The sequence below is a fragment of the Orycteropus afer genome, unplaced genomic scaffold (genome assembly GCF_000298275.1).
Source record: "Orycteropus afer afer isolate SDZICR_OR568_19922 unplaced genomic scaffold, OryAfe1.0 scaffold00040, whole genome shotgun sequence".
NCBI classification, from domain to species: domain Eukaryota; kingdom Metazoa; phylum Chordata; class Mammalia; order Tubulidentata; family Orycteropodidae; genus Orycteropus; species Orycteropus afer.
The window spans coordinates 15,288,134-15,313,189 of NW_006921627.1; the positions used below are offsets into that span (position 1 = coordinate 15,288,134).

The window sequence follows — 25,056 nt, forward strand, 5'->3', positions numbered from 1 at the left end:
TAATAATATTAATTTGATGTGTGCTGCTTTGTACTTGGTAATAAAAAGTGTAAGAATGGTTGATATTAACAAATGATATTATTGAATGAACGTATAGAAAAGATAGAGAAAACTGAAGTTCCAAAAACAGAGAAAAGGGAAACTATGCATTGAAGATGCAGATGAAAACAAACAAGGTATTCATCAAACTTTCTCTTCTTCAATAACATTTTATTCCTTCTTTCACCTTTCCCCCACCTCTGAGAAGCAGCATTACACATACACATCATAAATGAACACACATACTCACAGTCTTTTTGGGCACACAAAATCCTCTGTATTTTTCTATTGTTTGCATTCAAACTACATTTAGGGTCTTTTAGTAACAAAAATGAAGACTGTTTTTCTGCAGAGTATCTTACAGTTTACAGATCCATAGATATTTTTGGTCATATCTTTCTGCTGTAATTTCAGACAGAGATATCTTGGCACATTTCATGCTCCGGGTATTTGTTTGGTATTCTTTTATTGAAAATCTACAGGGAGAAAGCAAATGGTATCTTTACACCAGTGATGAAAATATACTCATGTACAGAGACTGTAGAGGCCTTAAGACAATATTTTCTAATTTTAATGAAAATATTATTAAAACAATTTAAACAATGCACAAAAATATGATGGGTAAAATAATTCTTCCCATTCTAAATCTTTAGAGTAGATAAATTGATTAGAATTGACTTTCCAGTTTCCAGTCTGACATGTAAAGAGCTTATAAGTTGTCACTTTCATTTACATAAGAAAAAAAGCTGAAAACTAAAACCAACAATTCTTTCTTAGATCCATCAGAGAATTTAGGTCACAGGCAAACTATTGCCCTGAACCCTGCCTGGAGACATGGGCAGACACAGAAAATTACAGTTTATTGGGAGGAGAAATCACTTCTGGTCCTAATATCAGGTGTAATTGTTGTTAGGTGCTGTTCAGTTGGTTCAGACTCATAGCGACCCTATGGACAGCAGAATGAAATACTGCCTGGGCCTACACCATCCTCATAATTGTTGCCGTGTTTGAGTCCATTGTTGCAGTTACTGTGTCAATCCATCTCATTGAGGGTCTTCCTCTTGCTCATTAACTCTACTTTATCAAGCATGATGTCCTTCACCAGGGACAGTCACTCCTGATAACATGTCCAAATTATATGAGATAAAGTCATGCCATCATTTCTTTTAAGGAGCTTTCTAGCTGTACTTTTTCCAAGACAGATTTGTTCATTTTTCTGTCAGTCCGTGACATATTCAATATTCTTTACCAGCACTGTAATTCAAATGCATCAGTTTTTCTTTGGTCTTCCTTATTCATAGGGCAGCTTCTGAGATTATTTGCTCAGCATACAGATTGAATAATTATGTTGAAAGGATACAACCTTGATGTACATCTTTCCTGATTTTATACCACGCAGAATCAGCATGTTTTGTTCAAATGACTCCCTCTAGGTCTGGGTACAGGTTCCATATGGGCACAATTAAATGTTTTCGAATTCTGGTTCTTCACAAGTTATTCATAATTTGTAATGATCCACATAGTCAAATGTCTTTGCATGATCAATAAAACACAGGTAATCATCTTTCTGGTATTGTTTACTTTCAGCCAAAATCTATCTGGCATCAACAATGATATCTTTCATCCCACATCCTTTTTTGAATCTGGCTTTAGTTTAAGGCAGTTCTCTGTTGGTGTTCTGTCCGCATCAGGTAGGAATACTTAAAGGATAATTGACTAATTCCTGGAGACTGAGTGTGGACTAGCTTGAGAGAGAAAAACTTCTGGAGGTTGAGTCATAGAAGGGTACTCATACTCCTGTGAGTTTTACCACAAGGTTCTCATGATGAAGATCAGAGAAAAGACCTTCATGCTTCTGGTAGGTGAGGAAAGAAGGAACCACTTTGGAAAAGATCCAGCGCACTCCTCTTCTCAAAAGAGGTTTATCTTTAAGATAAACTGTTTTACCAGAGCCTACCTGATATGGGTTGTAGTAGGAGCTCTGTAGCGGTAGTGCTTAAGGCATTTGAGCAGATGACTGGAGGTTCAAACACACTAGCCACTCCTCTGAAGGAAGGTCCGGCAATCTACTTCCATAGAGATACCACCTCGGAAACCCAAGGAGGGGTCGCTTTCGGTTGGATCCAACTCCACAATAGTGAGTTGGTTTGGTTTTGGTTTAATCTATCTAGGACAAGGGGAATACTGAACTCCAAACTCCTCTAGTTTTTGTAAGGGTGAAGTGAAATGCCCAACTGCAGCCTCCTCTAATGTTGAATGTGGAGGAAGGGAAATATCCAGCCTCAGCCTCCCTAGTTTTCCTGTTTCACCTAAGGGGTGGGGAAAAAAGTGCTGACAAGCACTTGTGAAGGTCCCAGTAGGGAGGCACACATTCACTAAAAGACTGAGACCTAATCATAGGTTGATAGAAGACTTCCCCTGTCCTCACATCTTGTTATCACATCAATAGAGCTGTAATAGGAGATTATAGATAAAAAGAATTAGAAGGCTCAGACTCTATTTAAGGAGTCTTTAGGGAAACCCAAAGATAATAGAAGAGAAGAAAACAAGGCCACTAAAGCAAATTTTAATATGACATCAACAGCTACAACAAACATTAAACAAAGCCTAACTTCTTGTTAGATAAACATGCAACTTCACACCTATTTACCTCAGTTCCATTTACCAAATAGATGATGTCCAGCTTTTAACAAGAATTACAAGGCATGCTAAAAGGCAAGGGGGAAAAAGTCTGAAGAGACAAAGCAAGCAGCAGAACTGAACTCATACATGGTGGAGATTTTGGAATTATTGGATCAGGAATTTAAAATAACTATGATTACTATAGGAACTCTGGTGGCATAGTGCCTAAGACATTTGACTACTAACCAGAGGCTGGAAGTTCAAACCCACCAGCCACTCCTTGGAAGGAAGATGGGGCAATCTACTTCTGTAGAGATACCACCTCAGAAACCCAAGGAGGGGTCGCTATGAATAGAATCGACTCCATGGCAGCGAGGTATTTTTGTTGTTGTTGTTGTTGTTCTTTTGGTATTATTACTCCACCTTGGGTTTCCAAGGCAGTATCTCTATGGAATAAATTGTCCAATCTTCCTTCTGAGGAGTGGCTGGTGGGTTTGTACCACCAGCCTTTGGATTAGAAGTCAAATATCTTAGGCACTACACCACCAGAGCTCCCTTTTTTTTTTTGTTTTATGATTACTATGCAAAGGGTTCTAATGGAAAAAAGTGAACAATGTTCAAGAACAGATGGGTAATATAAGCAGAGAAATTGAAACTCTGAGAAAGAATTAAAGGAAATGTTAGAATGCCTTTGATAGGCTTGTCAGTAGACTGGATTGACATAGCCAAGGAAAGAATCAATGATCTTGAAAATACAAAAATAGAAACTTCTCAAACTGAAAAATGAGAAAAAAAAAAAAAAATGAAAACACTGGAATATATCTAAGAACTATTAGACAATTAAAAAATGTTCCAACACATATATAGTGGGAATATCAAAAGGAGAAAAAAGAGAGAAAGGAATAGAAGAAATTTTTGAAGTGATATTGGCTGAGAATTTTCCAAAATTAATGACAGATGCCAAACCACAGATCCAGAAAACTCAGAGAATGCCAAGCAGGACAAATACCAAAACATTTACACCTAGTTATATTGATTTCAAAGGCAGAAAATCCAAGACAAAGAGAAAATTTTGAAAGAAGCAAAAGGAATGAAACATCTTACCTGTAGAGGAATAAGGATAGCAATTACATTGTGTTTCTTTTCCAATAGAAATGAGAGTGGAATGAAATATTTAAAGTGTTGAAAGAATAGTTAAGGAGTTTTAGTGATATATGTATATATACATATATAAGTATATGTTGTTGTTGTGTGCCATCGAGTCGTCTCCGGACTCATAGTGACCCCTCCTTGGGTTTCCAAGGCAGTATCTCTATGGAAGTAGATTACCCAACCTTCCTTCCGAGGAGTGACTGGTGGGTTTTGCCCAACCTTCCTTCCGAGGACTGGCTGGTGGGTTTGAACGGCCAGCCTTCTGGTTACCAGTCAAGTGCTTTAGGCACTATGCTACCATAGTGACCCCTCCTTGGGTTTCCAAGGCAGTATCTCTATGGAAGTAGATTGCCCAACCTTCCTTCCGAGGAGTGACTGGTGGGTTTTGCCCAACCTTCCTTCCGAGGACTGGCTGGTGGGTTTGAACGGCCAACCTTCTGGTTACCAGTCAAGTGCTTTAGGCACTATGCTACCAGAGCTCTGGGGTGTGTGGGTGTGTGTGTGTGTGGGTGTGTAGAAGAGGGAGAGAGAGAGGGAGAGAGAGAGCATGAGCGAGCTCTGGTGGTGTGGTGATGTAGGGCCTAAGGCATTTGACTGCTAACCAAAAGTTGGCAGTTCAAACCCACCAGCCACTAGACACTCCATGGAAGGAAGACTAGGCAATCTACTTCCATAAAGATTTACACCTTGGAAACCCAAAGGGGGTCACTATGATTCATAATCTACTCAATGGCAGTGAGTTTGGTTTTGGTGAATTGTGTGTGTGTGTGTGTGTGTGTGTGTAATTTCTGTCAAGTCAATTCTGACCCATAGCAACCCTATAGGACAGAGTAGAAATGCCCCATTATGTTTCCAAAGCTGTAATTTTATGGAAGCAGACTGCCACATAAGTTTCCCACATATTAGTTGGTGGGTGCAAACCTCTGACTTTTAAGATAGCAGTCAAGCGCTGAACCACTGAGCCATTAGGGATCCTAGAAATGGATATAGCTAAAGCTAAAATATCACCTCTAATTTTTTAATTTATAAAATTATGGATTAACTTCTATGAGATTTTGCACTTAACAATTTATCTCAGAAAAAAGAATAAAATGAAAAGACAACAGTGGCAAATACTGTGTATACATACATATATCTCCGGAGTGAATGGGCTGAGATTTCTTTCCCAATTTTCTATTTATCCCAATTATTTTTTAACAAACTTTTTCTCAGACTTTAAGAGTCAGTTTAAAAATTTAGACCTGTGTACTCAGCTCAAGCCCAACAATACTAAAAACCCTTTCTTGTTGCATATATTGGATCAAAGCTACATAAAATATTGAAACAAAACAAACTCATGTATTTTGGTTAAACAAGCTGTTGTCCACCCAAGTCCATGAATTCCCTTCAGATTCACGTGTCAACCCAATCCAATAAAAGGTTGAACTCTTTAAGTGCATCCATAAGAAACTCTAAAGAGAACAGTAAATGATACATGAAACAACTGGCAGACTCTTATTAATACAGTAAAATATCTTGAGAGTACCTTCTCTGTGCTGGTCCTATGTTTAAAGCTGGCAATAAACAGGCAATACACACTATATGTCTTCCAGTAGATCATAGTGGGAGGAGCTCTGGTAGCATAGTGCCTAAGGCACTTGACTGCTAACCAGAAGGCTGGTGGTTCAAACCCACCAGCCACTCCCCTGAAGGAAGGTTGGGCGATCTACTTCCGTAGTGATACTACCTCAGAAACCCAAGGAGGGGTCGCTATGAGTAAGTCTGACTCGATGGCATATAACAACAACAACCACAACAGATCATAGTGGAGGGAGGCAAATATGAAAACAAGCAAGTGCAATACAATGTGATGACCACTAAAATAGACTCAGATATATTTGTAGTAGATACCCAGGCTGTGAAGTCAGACAACTTAATTTGAGTTCTAGCTCTACTGTGTACTATGTGTCCTTGAATAGGTTATTAAATCTTTTTACTTCTGATTTTTTTCAATCTCTTAAATTCAAATAATAATAGTAACTATCTCAAATAATTATTATTGATTCATTATTAGAATATATTATTAAATACTGCTTGGCACATAGTAAGTGGTCAGTACATAGATGTTAGCCATTATTATTAAATACAAGTAGGAAACAATTCATAGATGCAAGATAATACACAGAGGGTTTAACGAAAGAAAGCACTGTGTGAGCTGCTGTGGCAAATATTGTTTATAGTGCCTTAATATATGTCTTCTTTTTCTATAATAATGCAACCAGAGTCAACATACAGGGCTATCCATAATGCATACTACATTTCTCAGTCTGTCTTTTGGCTAGATATGGTCATGTAGCCTAAATTCTAGGATATGAACAGATGTGATAGAAATTCTTAATCATGTACTTTCAGGCTAGGGCTATATCTTTCCATTCATCATTTTCTTCTTTCCTGCTGTCTAGAATGTGGATATGGTCATGACTGTATAGGACTAAGTAGACAGAACTGCACCTTATTGATGAGGGAGATGAGCGGAAACCCCTTAGCCGTATGGACTATTATATGAGAGAGATAACCTATCATATTGATTGTAAGATTTTGTTTCCCCATATAGCACTTTAATACTGGAAACATTGTATAATCAATGACTTTCAGTAGTTTAATTATCTTTCCCTTCTAATTGATATATAAAACTGTCATACTTATAATGGAAAGAGTCTGATTCTATGAAAAAAGTGAACATCTATCTTGTTTAAGCTACATTGACTGTGGTTCTCTGTCACACGCAGCTGAACTCATGCTAAACGATATAGTAGTTTGTAGGAAGATAGTCATTAGACAAACAAGGGAGAGAAGTCTTTCTTCATTGAATTGCCTTTGCACTGTTGTCACAACTCAGTTGATGATATTTGTGTGAGTCTATTTCTGGTCTCTCTATCCTGTTGTTCCATTGATTTATGTATCTCTCTTTTCCCAACACCCATAATCTTGATGAATTTAGCTTTACTGTAAGACTTGAAATTGTGTCATTTGAGTCTTCCAATATTTCCTTTTTTTTTTTTCCTGATTGATAATACCATTTAAACTTTTTTTTTCCCAGTATTTTCTTTTTTTAAGAATTATATTGACCATTCAAGTTTCATTGTCTTTCCATACAATTTTAAAGTTAGCTTGTCAATATCTATAAAAAAGCCTGCTGGGATTTGATTGGGATTGTGTTGAATCTACAAATGAATTTGCAGAGATTTGACATTTTAACTATTCATGACCATAATATATTTTTACATTTATTTAGGGCTTCCTTGCTATATTTCATTAGTGTTTTGTAGTTTTCAGTATCCTAATTCTGAATCCATTTTGTTAGACCTACACTTAAATATTTAGTTTTGGTGCTATTATAAATGGTAGGGAGCTCTGGTGGTATAGTGGTTAGGGCATTTGTCTGCTAACCAACAGGTCAGTGGTTCAAACCCACCAGCTGCTCCACGGCAGAAAGCTGAGACTGTCTCCTTCTGTAAAGATTTGCAGCCTTGGAAACCCAGTGGGGGTTGCTCTGACTTGTAATTGACTTGATGGCAGTGAGTTTGTTTTTTTGGTTTATTGTAAATGGTATTATTTTAATTATCATTTCCAAATGTTCATTGTTGCTGTTGTTGTTATGCGCCATTGAGTCGGCTTCCATTTATAGCAACCCTACCAACAACAGAACTAAACACTGCCTGGTCCTGCATCATCCTCACAGTACTTGCTGTATTTCAGCCCGTTGTTGCAGCCACTGTGTCAATCCATTTTGTGGAAAGCCTTCCCCTTTTTGATGATCCTCCACTTTACCAAGCAGGATATCCTTTTCCAGGGAATGGTCCCTTCTGACGACATGACCAAATTAGGTGAGATGAAGTCTGGCCATTTTTTTTTTTTTTTTTTTCTTCCAAGGAGTATTCAGACTGCTCTTCTTCCAGGACAGATTTGCTTGTTCTTCTGGCAGTCCATGGTACTTTCAGTATTCTTCACCAGCACCATAATTCAAAAGCATCACCTCTTCTTTGGTCTTCCTTATGTATTGCCCAGGTTTCACATGCATATGAGGTGATTGAAAACACCATGGCTTGAGTTAGGTGCACTTTACTCATTACTAGTATATAAAAATATAATTGATTTTTCTATGTTTGTTTTTGTGTACTACAACTTTGCTAGACTCATTTGTTTTAGGGAATATTTTTACCATTAAGTACAATATTTATTTTAGATGCTTTTTTACATGCCTTTTGTTAGGTTAAGGAAATTCTCTTCTGTTCCCAGCACTCTGAAAGTTTTTTGGTCATGAATCAATGCTAATTTTTCTTCAATTATTTTCCTGCATTTGTTGACAGTTCTGGTTACCCAGTGCCACTCTGACAAGAATATACTACAAATGGGATGGCCTTAATAAACAGGAGTTTGTTCTCTCATAGTTTGGAGGCTTTAAATCCAAGTCCTAAGTGCCAGGCTCTAGGGGCTGGGTGAAAGCCCCTCAACTTTGGGCTTCAGCTCTGCCTCCAGCTCCTGGCCCACTGAAGCTAGAGGCATCTCTTCACTCAGACAAGCCCAAGGTGACAAATAAAATGGTACAGTCCCGATGTTACCAAACCACACAGCAGGCCATTAATTCAAGGCCATTGAAAGTCCCAAGGTCAGCAGAGCATGGTAGGCTGCTGACCAATGACACGGCTACATGCAGGGTCCAAGCATGCCACAAGCTACAGTCCATTCCCAAAGCTGCTTCTTATATATGGGAAGCAGACCACATACCCAAAGCAGCTACTCAGCTGCTTGTGGTAGATCCCACCATGGAATTGATTGCCTGCCTCACCATGGGAAATAACTACCAACAGCTGTCCAGCCACTCAACTAGGCCCAGCCATGTTGACACACAAACACAACCACCACATTGACATATTCATTTGTTCTTTTCTTCTTGTTGTTGCTAGGTTCCATTGAGTCAGCTCTAATTCGTAGCAACCCCATATACAAGAGAAACGAAACGCTGCCCAGTCCTGTGGCATCCTCACAATCTTTGCTATGCTTTAGCCCATTGTTGCAACCACTATGTCAATCCATTTCACTGAGGGGCTTCCTCTTTTTTTGCTGACTGTCTACTTTACCATGCATGATATCCTTCTCCAGAGACTGGTCCCTTCTGACAACATGGCCCAAGTACATGAGATGAAGTCTGGCCAGTCTCATTCCTAAGGAACATGTGGCTATGTTTCGTCCAAGACATTATTCATTGTCTAGCTTTCACATACATGCAAAGTAGGGTATTGAAAATATTGTGGCACACCTCAGGCTTCAGAGTGACATCTGTACTCTTTAAAAATTTAATGAGGTCTTTTGCAGCAGATTTGCCCAGTGCAGGATGTTTTCTGATTTTTTGACTGCTGCTTCCATGATCATGGGTTGTGGATCCAAGTAAAATGACATCCCTGACAATTTTAACCTTTTCTCCATTTATTGTGATGTTGCTTACTGGTCTAATTGTGAGGATTTTTTTTTTTTTTTTAATGTTGCGGTATAATCTGTACTGAAGGCTGTAGCCTTTGATTCTCATCAGTAAGTACTTCAAGTCGTATTCATTTTCAGCAAGCAAGATTGTCTCACTGCATATCTCAGGTTTTAAAGAGTCTTTCTCTAATCTTGATGCCATGTTCTTCTTCAAATAGTCCAATTCCTCAGATTATTTGCTCAGTATACAGATTTAACAGGTAAAGTTAAAGGATACAACCCTTAGACACACCTTTCCTGATTTTAAACTATGCAATATCCCTTTGTTCTGTTTGAATGATTGACTCTTGGTCTATGTACATATTCATCATGAACACAGTTAATTGTTCTGGAATTCCCATTCTTCACAATGTTATCACAGTCAAATGCCTTTGCATAGTCAATGCAACATGGGTGAATATTTTCCTGGTATTCTTTGCTTTCAGCCAAGATCCATCTGACATTAGCAATGACATCCCTCATTCCATGCCCTCTTCCAAGTCTAGCTTGAATTTCTGGTAGTTCCCTGTCAATATACTGCTGCAATAGTTTTTGAATTATTTTCAGCCAAATTTTACTTGTGTTTGATATAAATGATATTATTCCATAATTTCCACATTCTATAGAATCAGCTTTCTTTGAAATGGGCACAAATATACATCTCTTCCAGTCAGTTGGCCTGATAGCTGTCTTCTTAGTTTCTTGGCATAAACAAATGAGTGTCTCCTGTGCTGCATCTTTTTGTTGAAACATCTCAATGGGTATTCCATCTAGTATGTTGTTATTATGTGCCGTCGAGTCAGACCTGATTCATAGCGACCCCTCCTTGGGTTTCCAAGGCAGTATTGCTGCAGAAGTAGATATGGAGCCCTATTTTTTTCTTTTTTTTTTTTTTTTTGGTAGTTGTTGTTGTTCCAATTCCTCAGTGCAGCTTGGACTTCTTCCTTTAATACCATTGGCTCTTAATGATATGCTACCTCCTGAAATGGTTGAAAGTTGAATTCTTTTTGGTATACTGACTCTCTGTATTACTTCCATCTTTTGATGCTTCCTGCATTGTTCAGTACTATGCCCATAGGATCATACAGTATTGAAATTCCAGGCTTAATTTTTTTCTTCAGTTCTTTTAGCTTCAGAAATGAGGAGCATGTTCTCCCTTTTTGATCTCTAATCCCAGGTCTTACTTAGTCTTTCTCACTTAGTCTGTTATTATGGTATATTAAATTGATTGATTTTATAATGATGAACTACTAATCCAATGTGATTGTTGAGTGCCTGGGCAGCTGGATGTAGTTATTCCCCATGGTAAAATTGGTAATTAACTCCATGGTGGAGTCTATTGGAGCAGCTGAATAGCTGCTTTAGGGATGTGATTTGCTTCCTGTATATAAGAAGTAACTTTGAGCGAGGAAGGTTTCCAGCCAATGGCATGCTTGAATCCTGCATATATCTGAGTCATTGTTCAGCAGCCTGTCATGTTGTCCTGCCAGTCTTGAGACTTTTAATGGACTTGAATGAATGGTCTGCCATGTGATTTGGTAATATTGGGACTGTGCCTTTTTACTTGTCGACCTTGGGTTTGTCAGCCTCAGCAGCTAGCAGCTGCCTGAGTGAAGAGATGCCTCTAGCTTCAGTGGGCTGAGAGCAAGAGACAGAGCTGAAGCCCAAGGTTGAGAGGCTTTCACCCAGCCCCTAGAGCCTGGCACCTGGAACTCGGACTTCTATCCTCCAAAATTGTAAGAGAATAAACTGTTTGTTAAAGCATCCCATTTGTGGCATATTCCTGTCAGAGCAGCACTAGGTAACCAAAACATGTAAGGTTTTTGAACTGAATGAAAATCCAACATTTTCATATATTAGTTTTCATATCTCAATAAACTCATATATTCCTGGTCTTAATTTGCTGGTATTTTGTTGCGGTTATTTGTATCTATGCTTATGAGGAATAAAAAACCTCACTGCCGTGGAGTCGTATCCAATGCATAGCAATTCCTCCTTGGGTTTCCAAGGCAGTATCACTATGGAAGTAGATTGCCTAACCTTCCTTCCCAGGAGTGGCTGGTGGATTTGAACTGCCAGTCTCCTGGTTAGCAGTCAAATTCCTTAGACACTATGCTGCCAGAGCTCCTTATGAGGAATGTTGTTGTTGTGTGCCATCGAGTCGGACCCAACTCATAGCGAGCCCTCCTTGGGTTTTCGAGGCAGTATCACTACAGAAGTAGATTGCCCCATCTTCCTTCTGAGAAGTGGCTGGTGGGTTTGAATGCCAGTCTTCTGGTTAGCAGTCAAGTACCTTAGGCACTATGCTTTTCATCTTTTTTGAAATGTCTTTGTCTAGTTTTTTGTTAAGATCATTCTGGCTTCATAAAATGATTTGAGAAATATTTTTCATTATTTTCTGGAAGATTGTTTAGAACTGGTATTACATTTCCTTAAATGCTCAATAAACAGTGGAACCATTTAAATGTGAAATATTTTTAAGGGGAAGGTATTTGTTGAAAGCTGGATATCTTTCTTAGAAGAAGATAGACAGTTAAATAGTTCTGTTTAGTAATGAGTATGCATTTCCTTCTGCTATATCTTTAGTGTAGGGTTTAAGTTAATTTATTTACTAATAAGCTGAATTTGTGAATTGTTGTAGCTATGACTATCTTCATAGTTATATGAAGATACTTTAGTTATTAAGATACATAGTTAGTTCATGGACTAACTCCACAGGCTTCAAATTCCTTTTGTTTAGTATGGGGTTTATTTGCCAGAGCAATGTCTGTTTGACCATCTGTATCTTAGTTTTTCCTTTTCACTTTGCCTCAGAGAGGCTCTCTTTGCATGATCTTATTTTCAACTAGCCCTATCCCAACAGTCTTTTTCCTTACTTGTTATTTAAAACTTGTTAGCTTACTAGTGGGACGTAGTAGAGGGTGACAGTCTCTGTTGTTCTGATTATGCTTCTGTCTTGGAGGCACTGAGTCCCTGTGTATAGAGGATCTGGCCTCATTTCTGCTGCCCTACTCGGGCAGTAGGTGTGGGACTAGGATGTATTCCTGAAGGAGTACGTTTTTATTCATGGCTTTTTTTCCTAGCTGCAATAATGTTTACCAGCTTCCTAAGAGAAGTAGTATTTACTTCTCCTTCCCTACATGCACTTTAAAGCTTTTGTTCCAAAAGGTAGATAGCAGATAGGAGTGAGGAATTTGAATGGAGTTTCTTGCTACTTCCACATTACCGCTGTTTCCCAAGTCTGCACCATAATGAACACTTTCTTTCTTTCTTTTTTCTGTGAACCCCTGGTAAGGTCTGTAGAGAAAGGGTATGGATTTCCCCCCATTTCTGTAGATGCTGTTCCATCACCTGACTCTTAGCCTTCACCAATTTTTCAATAGTCTGGCCTAACTCTTCTTAACAGAGCTCTAGTGGCATAGTGCCTAAGGCATTTGACTGCTAACCAGAAGGCTGGCGGTTCAAACCCACTAGCCACTCCTTGGAAGGAAGGTTGGGCAATCTACTTCCATAGTGATACCACCTCAGAAACCCAAGGAGGGGTCACTATGAGTCAGATCCAACTTGACGGCAGTGAGTGTGTGCTTGTGTGTGTGTGTAACTCTTCTTAGTGGTGTCTAACTTGTTGACCAGGAGTAAGAATGATGTGTCTTCTCTCTCCCTGAAGATTCCTATTTGAACTGTTGATTAGTCAGTGACTTTGACTTTCCAATGGGCTTGAAAAATAGTTGTGAATTTGAATTTACTCCAGATATTTTTCATTATAGAAGTAGGAACAACACTACTTTGTGATTTCTACATCGTGAGTGACAGTCATAAACTTCCCTTTTTAAACATTAGCTTGCTTCTTTCTTCTCTTTTTTTTATCTCTTTCTCCTCCCTTTCCTTTTTATACAGTTATATGATCAACATGGATATCTTAGATGGATTAATAATTCTTTTATTTTCCCACCATTATATCTTTAACTTATTTGAGCTCTTGAGAAGTATATGCCAGAAAATTATTTTCTGTTTCTTTTGCAGTATATATATTATCTGCCTTTCATGTGTCATTTTGTGGAGGGCTTTGGAAATCTGTGCATAAGTCCTATGATGATTTACTTTAGATTCTTATTTATCAGTGAAAGGGAACTAGTATGTTTGGTCCAACTAGCTGGTTAGGAATAATGTGAAGAGGAGCAAACTAAAATGAAGGAAGGAAGTTTACATTAAATATGTTGTCTTACTTCACTCCTCTCCAAAATCTGATTCATTGTTTGCCCTGGAGACACATCTTCCCTGAGTTTCAGCATTCCTTCTTTTAAGGGTGAGCAGGAAATGCATGAGGTTATTAGTGAAGTCTTACATTTCATAGTGTGACCATGAGATGATTTATTTTTGTTCCTTTTGGAACATTCTTGTTAGAAGCTTTGCAGTTTATTCCTGTTTCTTCCTTTTTGTCCATTAAAAATGACCTTTAGAAGGAGGAGAGAGATCTCTTTCAGCTCTTAAACTCCATTCAGGATTTAGTTCATATTTCACTGCATCTGACGCTCATACAGTTTGATATTTGGGGTTATGGACATTTCCTGGTTACATCGAAAATAGCTTATTTCTCCTTCTGTTTTTCTTCTTGTTGTGGGTTTTTGTGAAACTCAGAGCCTTCTCGCTCAGAAGTCTCAACAGGTGCACCTTTGTAATCTCTCCAGATGGCTGATGTTCAACCAGGATTGTATACGTTGCTAGTCTGGGATTTTCAGAGCCTGAATCTTTGATATAATTTGTGGTTCTAATCCCCTAATCCTCAAACTGAGAATCTTTGTTTGGTGTTTACCAATTAACATCTGTATTTGTCTTACTAATTAGAAGGCTGGAAATAATATTCAACTTTCATATAGTTAAACTTCTATTTAGATGAATCAAGTTTTAGATAAATATTATTTCACTGACATTTGTCAATTTTGTAGCACAAAGAATCCAATTGTGAATATGGGAAATGCTTATAATCATGAGGATTAGTATCTCACTGTATCAGTAATGTCTTGAATCACAAAGAGATGTGAATTTTTCATGGCACAGTTCTCTTGACTTTTTCTCCAAGATAGCTCGGTTTCTGAAATCCAGTAACACTTCCCACCATGTGGTGTCCACTCTTGGGAGGGACATGATTGATGGATAGCGGAAGGCTTGGAAGAAACTAGGAATAACAAAGAAAAGTAATTAAAAGAAATTAAAAACTATATCCTTGATAATGTATACTGACTCAAGGCTCTGAAAGTTAAAAGTATGCTTTAAGATCTCTTTGAAAAAGTATATGTTTTTCTCCAGAGTAGATTTAGGAAAAAATGGAGATCAATGGGATTGCAACCACATGTAAAGAGTTAGGCAATATAGAATAATCTTACCTGTTAAAGTGATTGTTAGTGATTTGTTTTTTCCAGTACAGTTTTTCTTCATTAACTCATTATTCACTTTATTATGTTTTGCAGAATTGAACTGGATAACTAATGAGAGAATAAACATATTTCCCTAGTTAAATTCAAAGCACATATTATGGGGTTCTAGCCACTCTTTGAAGTTCAATAATGTAGAAATTCCATAGTAAAAAGTTTAGGAGGACAAATAACTTTATTTTTTCTAAGATTTATAATTTCTTTTTTATTCTTATTCATGATTAGTAGGAGAAATGGAAAAAGAAAATATGACCTAGGAGCAAAGAGATACTCACTTAATTTTTCATATTTGTTTTAGTAAGTGCAAAATAGACAGCACTGGATATAAAACTAATTTGATAGTTTGTGTTTATTGAGTTCCTGTTACCTATATCAAGTGTCAATTTATGGAAAGGATTTTTATTGTGTCTTGATTTTGGCTCATAATTCTGTTCCTTTTGAGATTCTGTGTGTAAATGCTACATATATAGTCATGTGTCACTTAACATCCATGACACATTCTGTGAAATATGATGTTATGTGATTTGGATGTGGTGCAAATGCTATGTTACATAAAGTCCCCAGGTTATGAACAGCTGACTAATATACAACTTATTGTTAGGAGCAAACCCTGTAAAGCTTATTATATTGAAATTTGAGTTAGATACAAAGTTTTCTTTGAACAGATGCCTGGAAGTACAATTAGTTTGTATTCAAGAGACATCAGATGCACATGCTTCATGTGGGAAGCTGTTGTGATTACTACATCTAGTTACATCTGCTACATACCATTCTCTGATCGGGATTTCTGAATTTATGAAACCAAGGATGTATATGAAGTCCAGTGTTGCCCAGATGAACATTATGTGGCATATAATGGGGTTAGCCCATAATAATTTTTCTATGAAGAGGACATTTATCTTTCTGATGGCCATTTAATTGGAACTAGGTTTTTAAAATTATAATCTCATGATCGTGTGTATCAGGTAGTTAGTATTGGCCACATAAAATGAAATTGGTATAACTAAAAAATAAAAGTAAATATGTATGTGATACTTGCCATATGCCAGGCATTGGTACATGGTTCTACATGTATAATGCGGTTATATAGGTAATTTACTTGATTAAATATGTAATCTCTAATATTTTATATTGCTTTATAATGCTTTTAATTCTTATAGCATTTAATATATATATGACTGATCCACTGCCATTGAGTCAATTCCAACTTACTCCATTAGTGACGGAGCTGGGCTTCAAAAACAGTCACTTGGTCTCCAGAGTGTGCTTGCCTTTAAATCCTACACCTTGATACCTCTTAGATAAATTTTTAAGAAAGACATACTTAAAATCTATTACTGTCACATCAATCTGGTCCCAAACAAATCTATTTTAGTAATAAACTATTTTAATAATAAACAAATGTATTTCCTTAACATAAAAACATAGCAGAGCTTTTTGGTGATAATTTATTTTTATTATAGTTTAGAGTCTCAATTTGGCTATTGACTATATGATTATATGAAACTAGTCATACTACTTAATCCCTCTAGGATTCAGATTGCTTATCTGAACCAGAAGTTTGACTTTGCTGACTTCTAGAGCCCTGTACTTTTCCAGGATTCCATGACTGTGCTTACTAATTATAATTATAATTACTAATGTCATTATAATTGCTAATGTCATTCAGAAGGTTCAGTGACATAGGCAGATAGTGCATTGGTCTGTTCTAGAGTTTAGTTTAATCTAGAAGCCCTCTGTGGTGGTTATGTTTGTGTGTCAACCTGGCTGGACCTGGTTGAGTGGCTGGGCAGCTGGTGGTAGTTATTCCCCATGATAAGACTGGGAATCAACTCCATGATGGGATCTACCACAAGCAGCTGAGTAGCTGCTTTGGTTATGTGGTCTGCTTCCTGTATATAAGATGCAGCTTTGGGAATGATCTCTAGCTTGTGGCACGCTTGGACCCTGCATGTAGCCATGTTGTTGTTCAGCAGCCTGCCATGCTCTGCTGACCTTGGGACTTTCAATGAACTTGAATGAACAGTCTGCTGTGTGGTTTGGTAACATCGGGACTGTGCCATTTTATTTGTCATCTTGGGCTTGTTAGCCTCAGGAGCCAGTAGCTGCCTGAGTGAAGAGATGCCTCTAGCTCCAGTGGGCTGGGAGCAAGAGGCAGAGCTGAAGCCCAAGGTTGAGGGGCTTTCACACAGTCCCTAGAGCCTGGCACTTTGAAATTGAACTTAAAGTCTGCAAACTGCAAGAGAAACTCCTGTTTGTTAAGCCATCCCATTTGTGGTACATTCTTGTCAGAGTGGCACAAGGTAACTAGAACACTCTCATTACTTGGAATATACAGCTTCTGTATATCAAGGTTACCTTTTTTTTTCCCCCCCTCTTAGCTTTGATTTATGGATATTCATCAAGAACTTTTCTCTAAACATTTATTCAATGAAAATATTAAAGTAATTATCATATGAATAATTGGGCTATGCCCAGCTATGTCTAAAGTATATGAGTATAATTTTTAAACACTTGATTCAGTTGATTGATTTTAAATATAATTTTCAACTATGAATACAAGATTAATGATGTCCAGCAGCAGCCAATAAGCATAAGCTTACATAAAAATATCCTTCATAATTTAATTTACTCTCATCAAAGATGCTTTCAAAGAAGCTTGAGTATATCCCACTATTGAACTGCACTGAAGAACAACATAATGCATTGTGTCATCTTAGTCATAAAATATACTCCTAATCTTGACATGTTTCTTTTACCAGTGAGATTAATTCATACAGTACTCATTGCCATTGAGTGTATTCTGACTCATAGTGACCTTATAGGATAGAGTAGAACAGCCCCATAGGGTTTCCTAGGATATAATCTTTATGGAACAGACTTCCTATCTTTCTCTTACGGAGCTGCTGATGAGTTTGAACTGCCAAACTTTTAGTTAATAGCCAGACACTTAACCACTGCAGCAGTAGGCTCCTTGATTAATCCATAATGTTTATTGTATCACCATGTTAAAGCTCTATGGTAAAATCTCTAATATCACATTTCACACTTTTTGTGAAATTATACTGTATCTTTTAGGAAACACTTGAATAACAAACACTGATATACCAGGTTATCAGAGAATAATACTTTGGGATACATGAATAATGCTGCTAATTACTTACCAAAAATGCCCAGCACAATTACTATCAGTAGGAGGATGATAATTATTGCACATGCAACTTTCAGAAAAATTCCACGATGGTGAGACTCTGTAAAATTGGATAGATATCACTAGTAAGATTGTTGTTGTTGGTACGTGCCATCGAGTCAGATCTGACTCATAGCCACCCCTTCTTGGGTTTCCGAAGCGGAATCACTATGGAAGTAGATTGCCTAACCTTCCTTCCGAGAAGTGGTTGGTGGGTTTGAACCACCAGCCTTCTGGTTAGCAGTCAAGTATCTTAGGCACAACACTACCAGAGCTCCCAGTAAGCTTAGCAGATAATTTATTTGAATCTTGCATGCTGTTGAAAGGTAGGAGAAGGCTGGAAATACATTTGCAGTGATCAGTTATCATGTCCCTGAGCTATCCTCCTTTCAAATATGTTTATTTTTAAAAACTTCCTTTTTTTTTTTTTTTTACTATGTCACGTTTTCTCCCTTATGTATATACATAGACATACACAGTTGTCCTTTTTGTGAAAAGAGGAACCTATAAAACTCTCAGTGGATATATTTTTTCCTTGTAGGTTTCCAATTTGTATTTCCTGTATTATGATCTTACTCTCTACATCCCTAAGTTTTTATTTAAAACTGTGGTTCTGTAATACTCACTCATTTGTACTGACTGTTTCTTTTCCATTCCTTCCCGTATGCAATGACCCTATTTCTTGTCATTTCATAGAATCATCAGTTTAAAAAGATAAGTAATTTTAGGGATTATTTTATTCAACACTCATGTTTTAAAGTCAGGAAATTTGATTCCACCATTGTACAATTACTTAATAGCAGAGCTGAGATCAGACCTCAGGTCTATTGACTACCAGACCAGTGCTGTGTTTACTCCACACTGTTCATTGCCTTTGCAGTACTGAGAGATAATAAAAAAAAAAACAAAGAAGCTGGTCTTTTCAGCTTTAGTTTGTCAGTTAAAAACAACAGTATCTAAAATAAAATTATTATAGTATACCAATTCTACTACATATATTATACACAATACACTGAGAAGTATTAAAAATAGTTGATGTTGAAATACAAAGAAATGCAAAATCAAGTGTCAAAAATACTGAAACTGATTATTTGCTAGAATAATACCAAGTGCTTTGATTTATGGTCAGGCTGCTCTTAAGCAAAAAATAGTGGTATTTAATTAATCAATTATCAGAACATTTGGGAAAAAGGAGTCTATATATTTTCATTTATCAGGTAAAATAATATTAATTGTGACATTCAAGGGAATGATAAGAAGGATGTAGTATCCTTAGACATGTTTCTAATATGAACTGAGATTATAGGCCCATAATTTAGGGAAATATGAATTCATATTTTATGAAAGGATTTACATATTAGATAATTCTCTTAGACCCTTCTAGTAAAACATAACAAATCATGAATTTCTGAATCTTAGCCTGGGATATTCTCAGTTCAGTCACGCTGTCCCACTGTTATCTTGTTTGGTTTCCTGGTGACAGTTCTCTTTGTTTTATACCTTAGACAACAAATGAACCAACAATATTTACTATCTATGAGCTCTGGAGGTATAGTGCCTAAGGCATTTGACTGCTAACCAGAAGGCTGGTGATTCAAACCCACCAACCACTTCTCGGAAGAAATGTTGGGCAATCTACTTCCATAGCGATACTGCCTGGGAAACCCAAGGAGGGGTCACTGTGAATTGGATCCGACTTGATGGCAGTGAATTTGGTTTGGTGAATGAGCTCTGGTGGTGCTGTGGTTAAAGCAGTGGACTGCTAACCAAAAGGTCAGTGGTTCAAACCTACCAGTTGTTCCATAGAAGAAAGATGAAGCAGTCTGGTTCCATAAAGGTTTACATCCTTGGAAACCTTATGGGACAGTTTTATTCTGTCCTAACAGGTAACTATGAGTCGACTCCATGGCAGTGGATTTTTGGGTTTTGGAATGAGATCCATTAATTTATTCATCCACTTATACATTCATTCATTCAACAAGCATTTATTGATTTTTTTTTGCTATTTATTTAGTACTATGTGAGATGTCGGGTTTGACTCGATGGCACATAACAACAACAACAACAACAATGTGAGATGTGGAGCCCTAGTGGTGCAATCGTTAAGGATTGGGCTGCTAACTGAAAGGTTGGTGGTTTGAACCCACCAGCTGCTCCAAGGGAGAAAGATGTGGCACAATCCATAGGACAATTCTACTCTGACCTATAGGGTCCCTATAAGTCAGAATTGACTTGAGGACAACGTTTTATTTTTTCATGTGAGATGCTGGAAATACAAAGATTAAAGGATCGGGGAAAGGGAATGTACATATAATAGACCAGAAATAGAAGGAATATGGTAATTTTATGGAGCAAAGAGAAAGCCAATGGCCAGAACATAAGTGAAAGGGAGGTAATAAGAGGGAAGCCAGGGCAGTTATATAGAGCTCAGTAGGAGAAGATAATCTAATATTTCAAATTGTTCTTTCCTTACACACATCTATGACACATGAGAACAAATGTTGCATTTGATATACAGTCAAACAGCAATAGGATATTTGATTTCTGTTCCCACTCTTTAGATCATAAGCTTGATTGTAGGTAAGTCATTTAATCTCTATATGTTTGTGTTTTCTCATACATACCATAGAAATTAGACTAGATAACATTAAAGATGGCAGCTCCAAATTACTAAAACAAGAAAGGATTAGAGTCTTACCAAAAAATAGTAAGAAAATCAAAGCCTGGGATGCAGAATAAAAAAAAAATTGATTTTGTTGCTTGAACTGAGTTAAAATAAATCTTTAGAAACTAGGTTAATTACATGAGGTTTATATTGGTTTGCTTGGCTTGGTTTTGTTTTCTTTATATGAATGAAACTCTAATCCAAGTTACTTTTCAAACTAAGTTCCAATATTGCATGGGAAATGAAAGTGCTTACCCCAGGGAAAAAAGAAAACACTTTAACCACTATTGGAGATATAAGGTTAAATAATAGGAAATGATGTGTTCTTGAAACCACAGAAAAATACATACCTGATTCATTTGATAACTGCAAAGAGTGGCAGGTTTTAGAAACAGAAAAGAAGACATCCACTCTTTGGAAATACAGAAAGACACACACACACACACATCAGATTGGTTCACAAGGGCAAGTGCAAAAGGTAGGCTTTAAATTATTTAAGCATTCTATATAAATGCTGTATCAGAGTACCCAATAAGCAACGCAAGCATATGTCAAACCATTCACAACAGATAAGTAAGCAAGCGCAGATAAGCCTGTGCTTCCTTGCTTATTGGGTAATCCACCCCTGTAAAAACTTTGTCATAGAAAAGAAAAATCTTACCGTAAAGGAGAGAATAAAAATGCAACATGGAAAAGAAATTTCCCTGGTAATTTAAGATATAGAAAAGACACTGACTTTGAAAATCTATTATTTTGGGGCTAGTTTTGTGATTAAGTCACAATGTTAACTTCATATTCCAAATATATTCAATTACTCAGATAGTTTTAATTCTAAATTTTGTGAAATAAAATGCCAACATTCCATGTCTCTTTAATTTAGTTTAACATTTTTATCCAGTTGATATGAAAATTCCTAATGGAAAAATAACAAGGTGAACAATTACCATGGATATTTGCCTCAATATAAATGGTTTTATTGCATTATGCTAAAAGGACAGATTTGATTTTTTGTGGGAAAAACTGTTGATCAAAAAGCACTCATGAGTAAAGAAATCATTGTGTTAATATGAATGTTCACCACAAGAAACATGAAGAACGCAAAAGGCCATGATACCAAAAGCAAAGTTCTACACCCCAAGACTTAAAATTGCAATTAGTCTTTATGAAGAGACATTTCATTTCATTTAAATCATTCACTCTTATTTTTACATGCAGTAAATTTTACTTCAACCCCAGTCTCCTAATTCTAGTAAGACAGATACAGACATAGAATAGAAACAAAAGAGACTAAAAGTAGAATATTAATGTAGAGGGAAACTTAAATCCAACTCACCAGGTTTCTGAAGTGGAGATGAATGTTTTAGAGTAGAAGTCTGTTAAGTTTTGATATCAGCATAAACTATATCTCCAGCCATCTCATGGGTTATAAAGAAAAAGAAAACCACAAATGATATTCTGATGATGGGAGTCCTGTATTTCTGCCAACAAAACTGGAGTGAACAAATTGAAATGGTAATTTCCTTCTGCTTCCCCAAGCTGGTGGATTTCCTCTGTGAAAAACTGACAAAAACAATGTGCTTAATTTTTTCAATATTAAGGTAGTAAACTTTTGAATATTTGCATGAAATGTAATGAAACTATTGTTCAAACAGTAAGATCTTGCTCTTCATTTAGCTTTCTCCCTAGATTTGGAATAAGTTTAACTTTTAACAGTACCACAGAAGATAGTTTCTTCTATAAATCACTTCTTCTTTTAGTTCAGAGATAGATTCTCTGGAAGAAATTCTGTAACTATACAGCATTTTCTTCAGTGCATAATAAGGGAGAAAAGGAAGAAGAGTGTATTGTTATAAATGTGATAGAAAGGTACTGGTTCTCTTGTCCTCATCTTGAAATGCATTTATTTACATAATGATGATTTTAGGAGAACACTGGACATGGGAATTTGCCCCCATTACTGGGGGCAAACAGTGGGAATTTTTTTTTTAATGTTAACATTTTAAATTGAGAAATAATGTTAAAAAATCATACTTCTACAGTACATAATCCAGAGGTTTTTACTATAGTCACAACGTTGTACAACCATTACAACAATCTAGTTTTGGAAGATTTTCATTATGCTAGAATAAAAATGTGGACCCCATTAGCAGTCACTCCCATTGCCCCTAATTCCCTGCCAACTACTAATGTACTTTCTGTCCGTACGGATTTACCTTTTTTGGAAATTTCATTTGAAGAGAATCATACAACATGTGGTGTTTCATGACTGGCTTCTTTCACTAGCATAATGTTTTTAAGGTTCATGTATATTGTAGCATCTATCAGTACATCATCACTTTTTATGACAAAACAATATTCTACTGTATGGATATATACTACATTTTGTTCATCTTTTTACCAGTTAATAGATATTTGAGTTGTTTCCACTTTTTGGTCATTATGAATAATGCTACTATGAATATTCATATACATGATTTTATTTGACATGTTTTCAATTATTTTGCATGTATACACACCTAGGAGTAGAATTCTTGGGTTATGTGGTAACTCTAAAATTAAACTTCTAAGGAACTGCCAAACTGTTTTCCACAGTGGTTGCATCATTATACATTTGCACCCACAATATACCAATGATGATTTTAAATTCTCCATCACTCTACCAAACCAAACTCACTGCCATCAAGTCGGTTCCACTCATAGCTACCTGTCCTTGGGTTTCTGAGGCAGTATCTGTAGTAGCTTGTTCAATCTTCCTTCCAAGGAGTGCCTGGGGGGTTTGAACCACCAGACTTCTGGTTAGCAGTAGTTAGGCACTACACCACCAGAGCTCCTACATTCTTTACTAGTTAGCTAAATTGTTTGGTTTTAAGAAGACTTCAGGGGAGAGTTAGTCCTGCAATGAAACCAATGTGTAATATCAACATCTACCCAGTTTGCTCAAGTCAGAAATCTGGAAAATCCAGACACCTTCATTACTCTTCTACTGAATACCTTCTATATTTAATCAATCACCAAGCCCTTTCTTTTCCATTCTAAGTGCCACCACCCTAATTCAAGTCACCACCATTTTTCATCTAAGTAAACTATTGTAGAAGCTGGTTTAGGAAAAAAAAGAAAGAAAAAGAAAAAAAGACTGTGGGCATGCTCAGGACTGTCTGTATACTCAGGAAAGGACTTGCTAGCCCCTAAGTTTTTATCTCTGGCTGACCTTGACATTCTGTAAACAGGAAGTGAAACAGTGTTGAAAGTGAAAGCAGTGTTGTAAACTTCCTGGCTCAGTGCTGAAGTTATCCCTCAACACATAAACAGAACCTCTAAAGAAAAACCAGGAAACTTAATAGTTTTCAAATGTTTAAGGAAGTCTTCAGTGGCCACAAAGGACAAGAATACAGACTTTACAGAATTAATACAGAAAAGTATGAACGAACAAACCGTAACAACAACAAATAGCAATCAACCCTTGGAATTGAGAAAATCTCATTCTCAGAGCTGCTACTTTGTATTGTTTATAATGTCTAGTTTTCATCCCCAAATAGGAAACATTCAAAGATACAAGAAACTATGGTCCCTACATAGGAAAAAGATAAGCAATAGAAAGTGACCTGAGGAAGTCCAAAAGTTGGAATTAGTAGACAATGATTTAAATAACTACGTTATACATGTACAAAGAACTATCGCAAATTATGTCTTAAGAACTAAAGGAAAATATGATAACAGTGTCTCACCAAGCAGAATAGCAGTAAAGAAATATGTGGATGTGAGCAGGCAACCACTGCAAACTAAAACCAGACAAATTACAAAGGGCATAGTATGTCATCATTGAATTTTCTAGGAACCTACTTCCCCTCATGGTGTTCATGGTCCTCCCTAATAGACTGACCTTTGCCGCAAAATGAATTTGGGCAGTCAGAGATTGGATATTTCCCCAGTCTGTTTGATCTCTGAGAATTGTTCAGCAGGCAGCTCCCTGGTTGCCCTTATGCGATCATACTCCGTAGAAATATCCTATCATATAACAGACCTAAGGAAAGTCTTTTGGGAACTCTCCCCAACTTCCAGCAGCCTCAGACTCCTAAAACTCCTCTCTGTGTTTTCTTAATTAGTAAGAGTGCTAGCTCTCTTTTGACACTCCTTTCTTGCTTCCAAAATCTGAAAAAATGCCTCTCAGTGAAATCTGCTATGATGGTGATGTTCATCATATTTGTTACCCTTTTCTGAATGATCACAGTTTGACCTCCCTGTTGTATTATGTTTTAAAGCTTTTCTTAATATATTTTCCAAAATTTTCTACATGATTATAGTGGGAAATTCATTCTGATGCTTGTTAATCCTTCATGGTTGTTGGTGATATATATATATCACCAACAAATATATATATTTGTTGTTGTTGTTATGTGCCATTGAGTCAAACCTGACTCATAGCGACCCCTCCTTGGGTTTCCGAGGCAGTATCACTA

The 25,056-nt window shown here is 36.8% G+C and overlaps 1 protein-coding gene across 1 annotated transcript; it reads right to left on the reverse strand.

Moving 5' to 3' along the window:
* Nucleotides 1-397: 397 nt before the first annotated feature.
* Nucleotides 398-22,014, reverse strand: LOC103193920 (killer cell lectin-like receptor subfamily B member 1B allele B). Its single transcript, XM_007937223.2, is given in 6 exon segments — nt 398-515; nt 5,152-5,264; nt 14,319-14,488; nt 14,697-14,795; nt 17,909-17,995; nt 21,933-22,014. Coding segments are annotated over 6 exon segments (669 nt in total).
* Nucleotides 22,015-25,056: the final 3,042 nt, after the last annotated feature.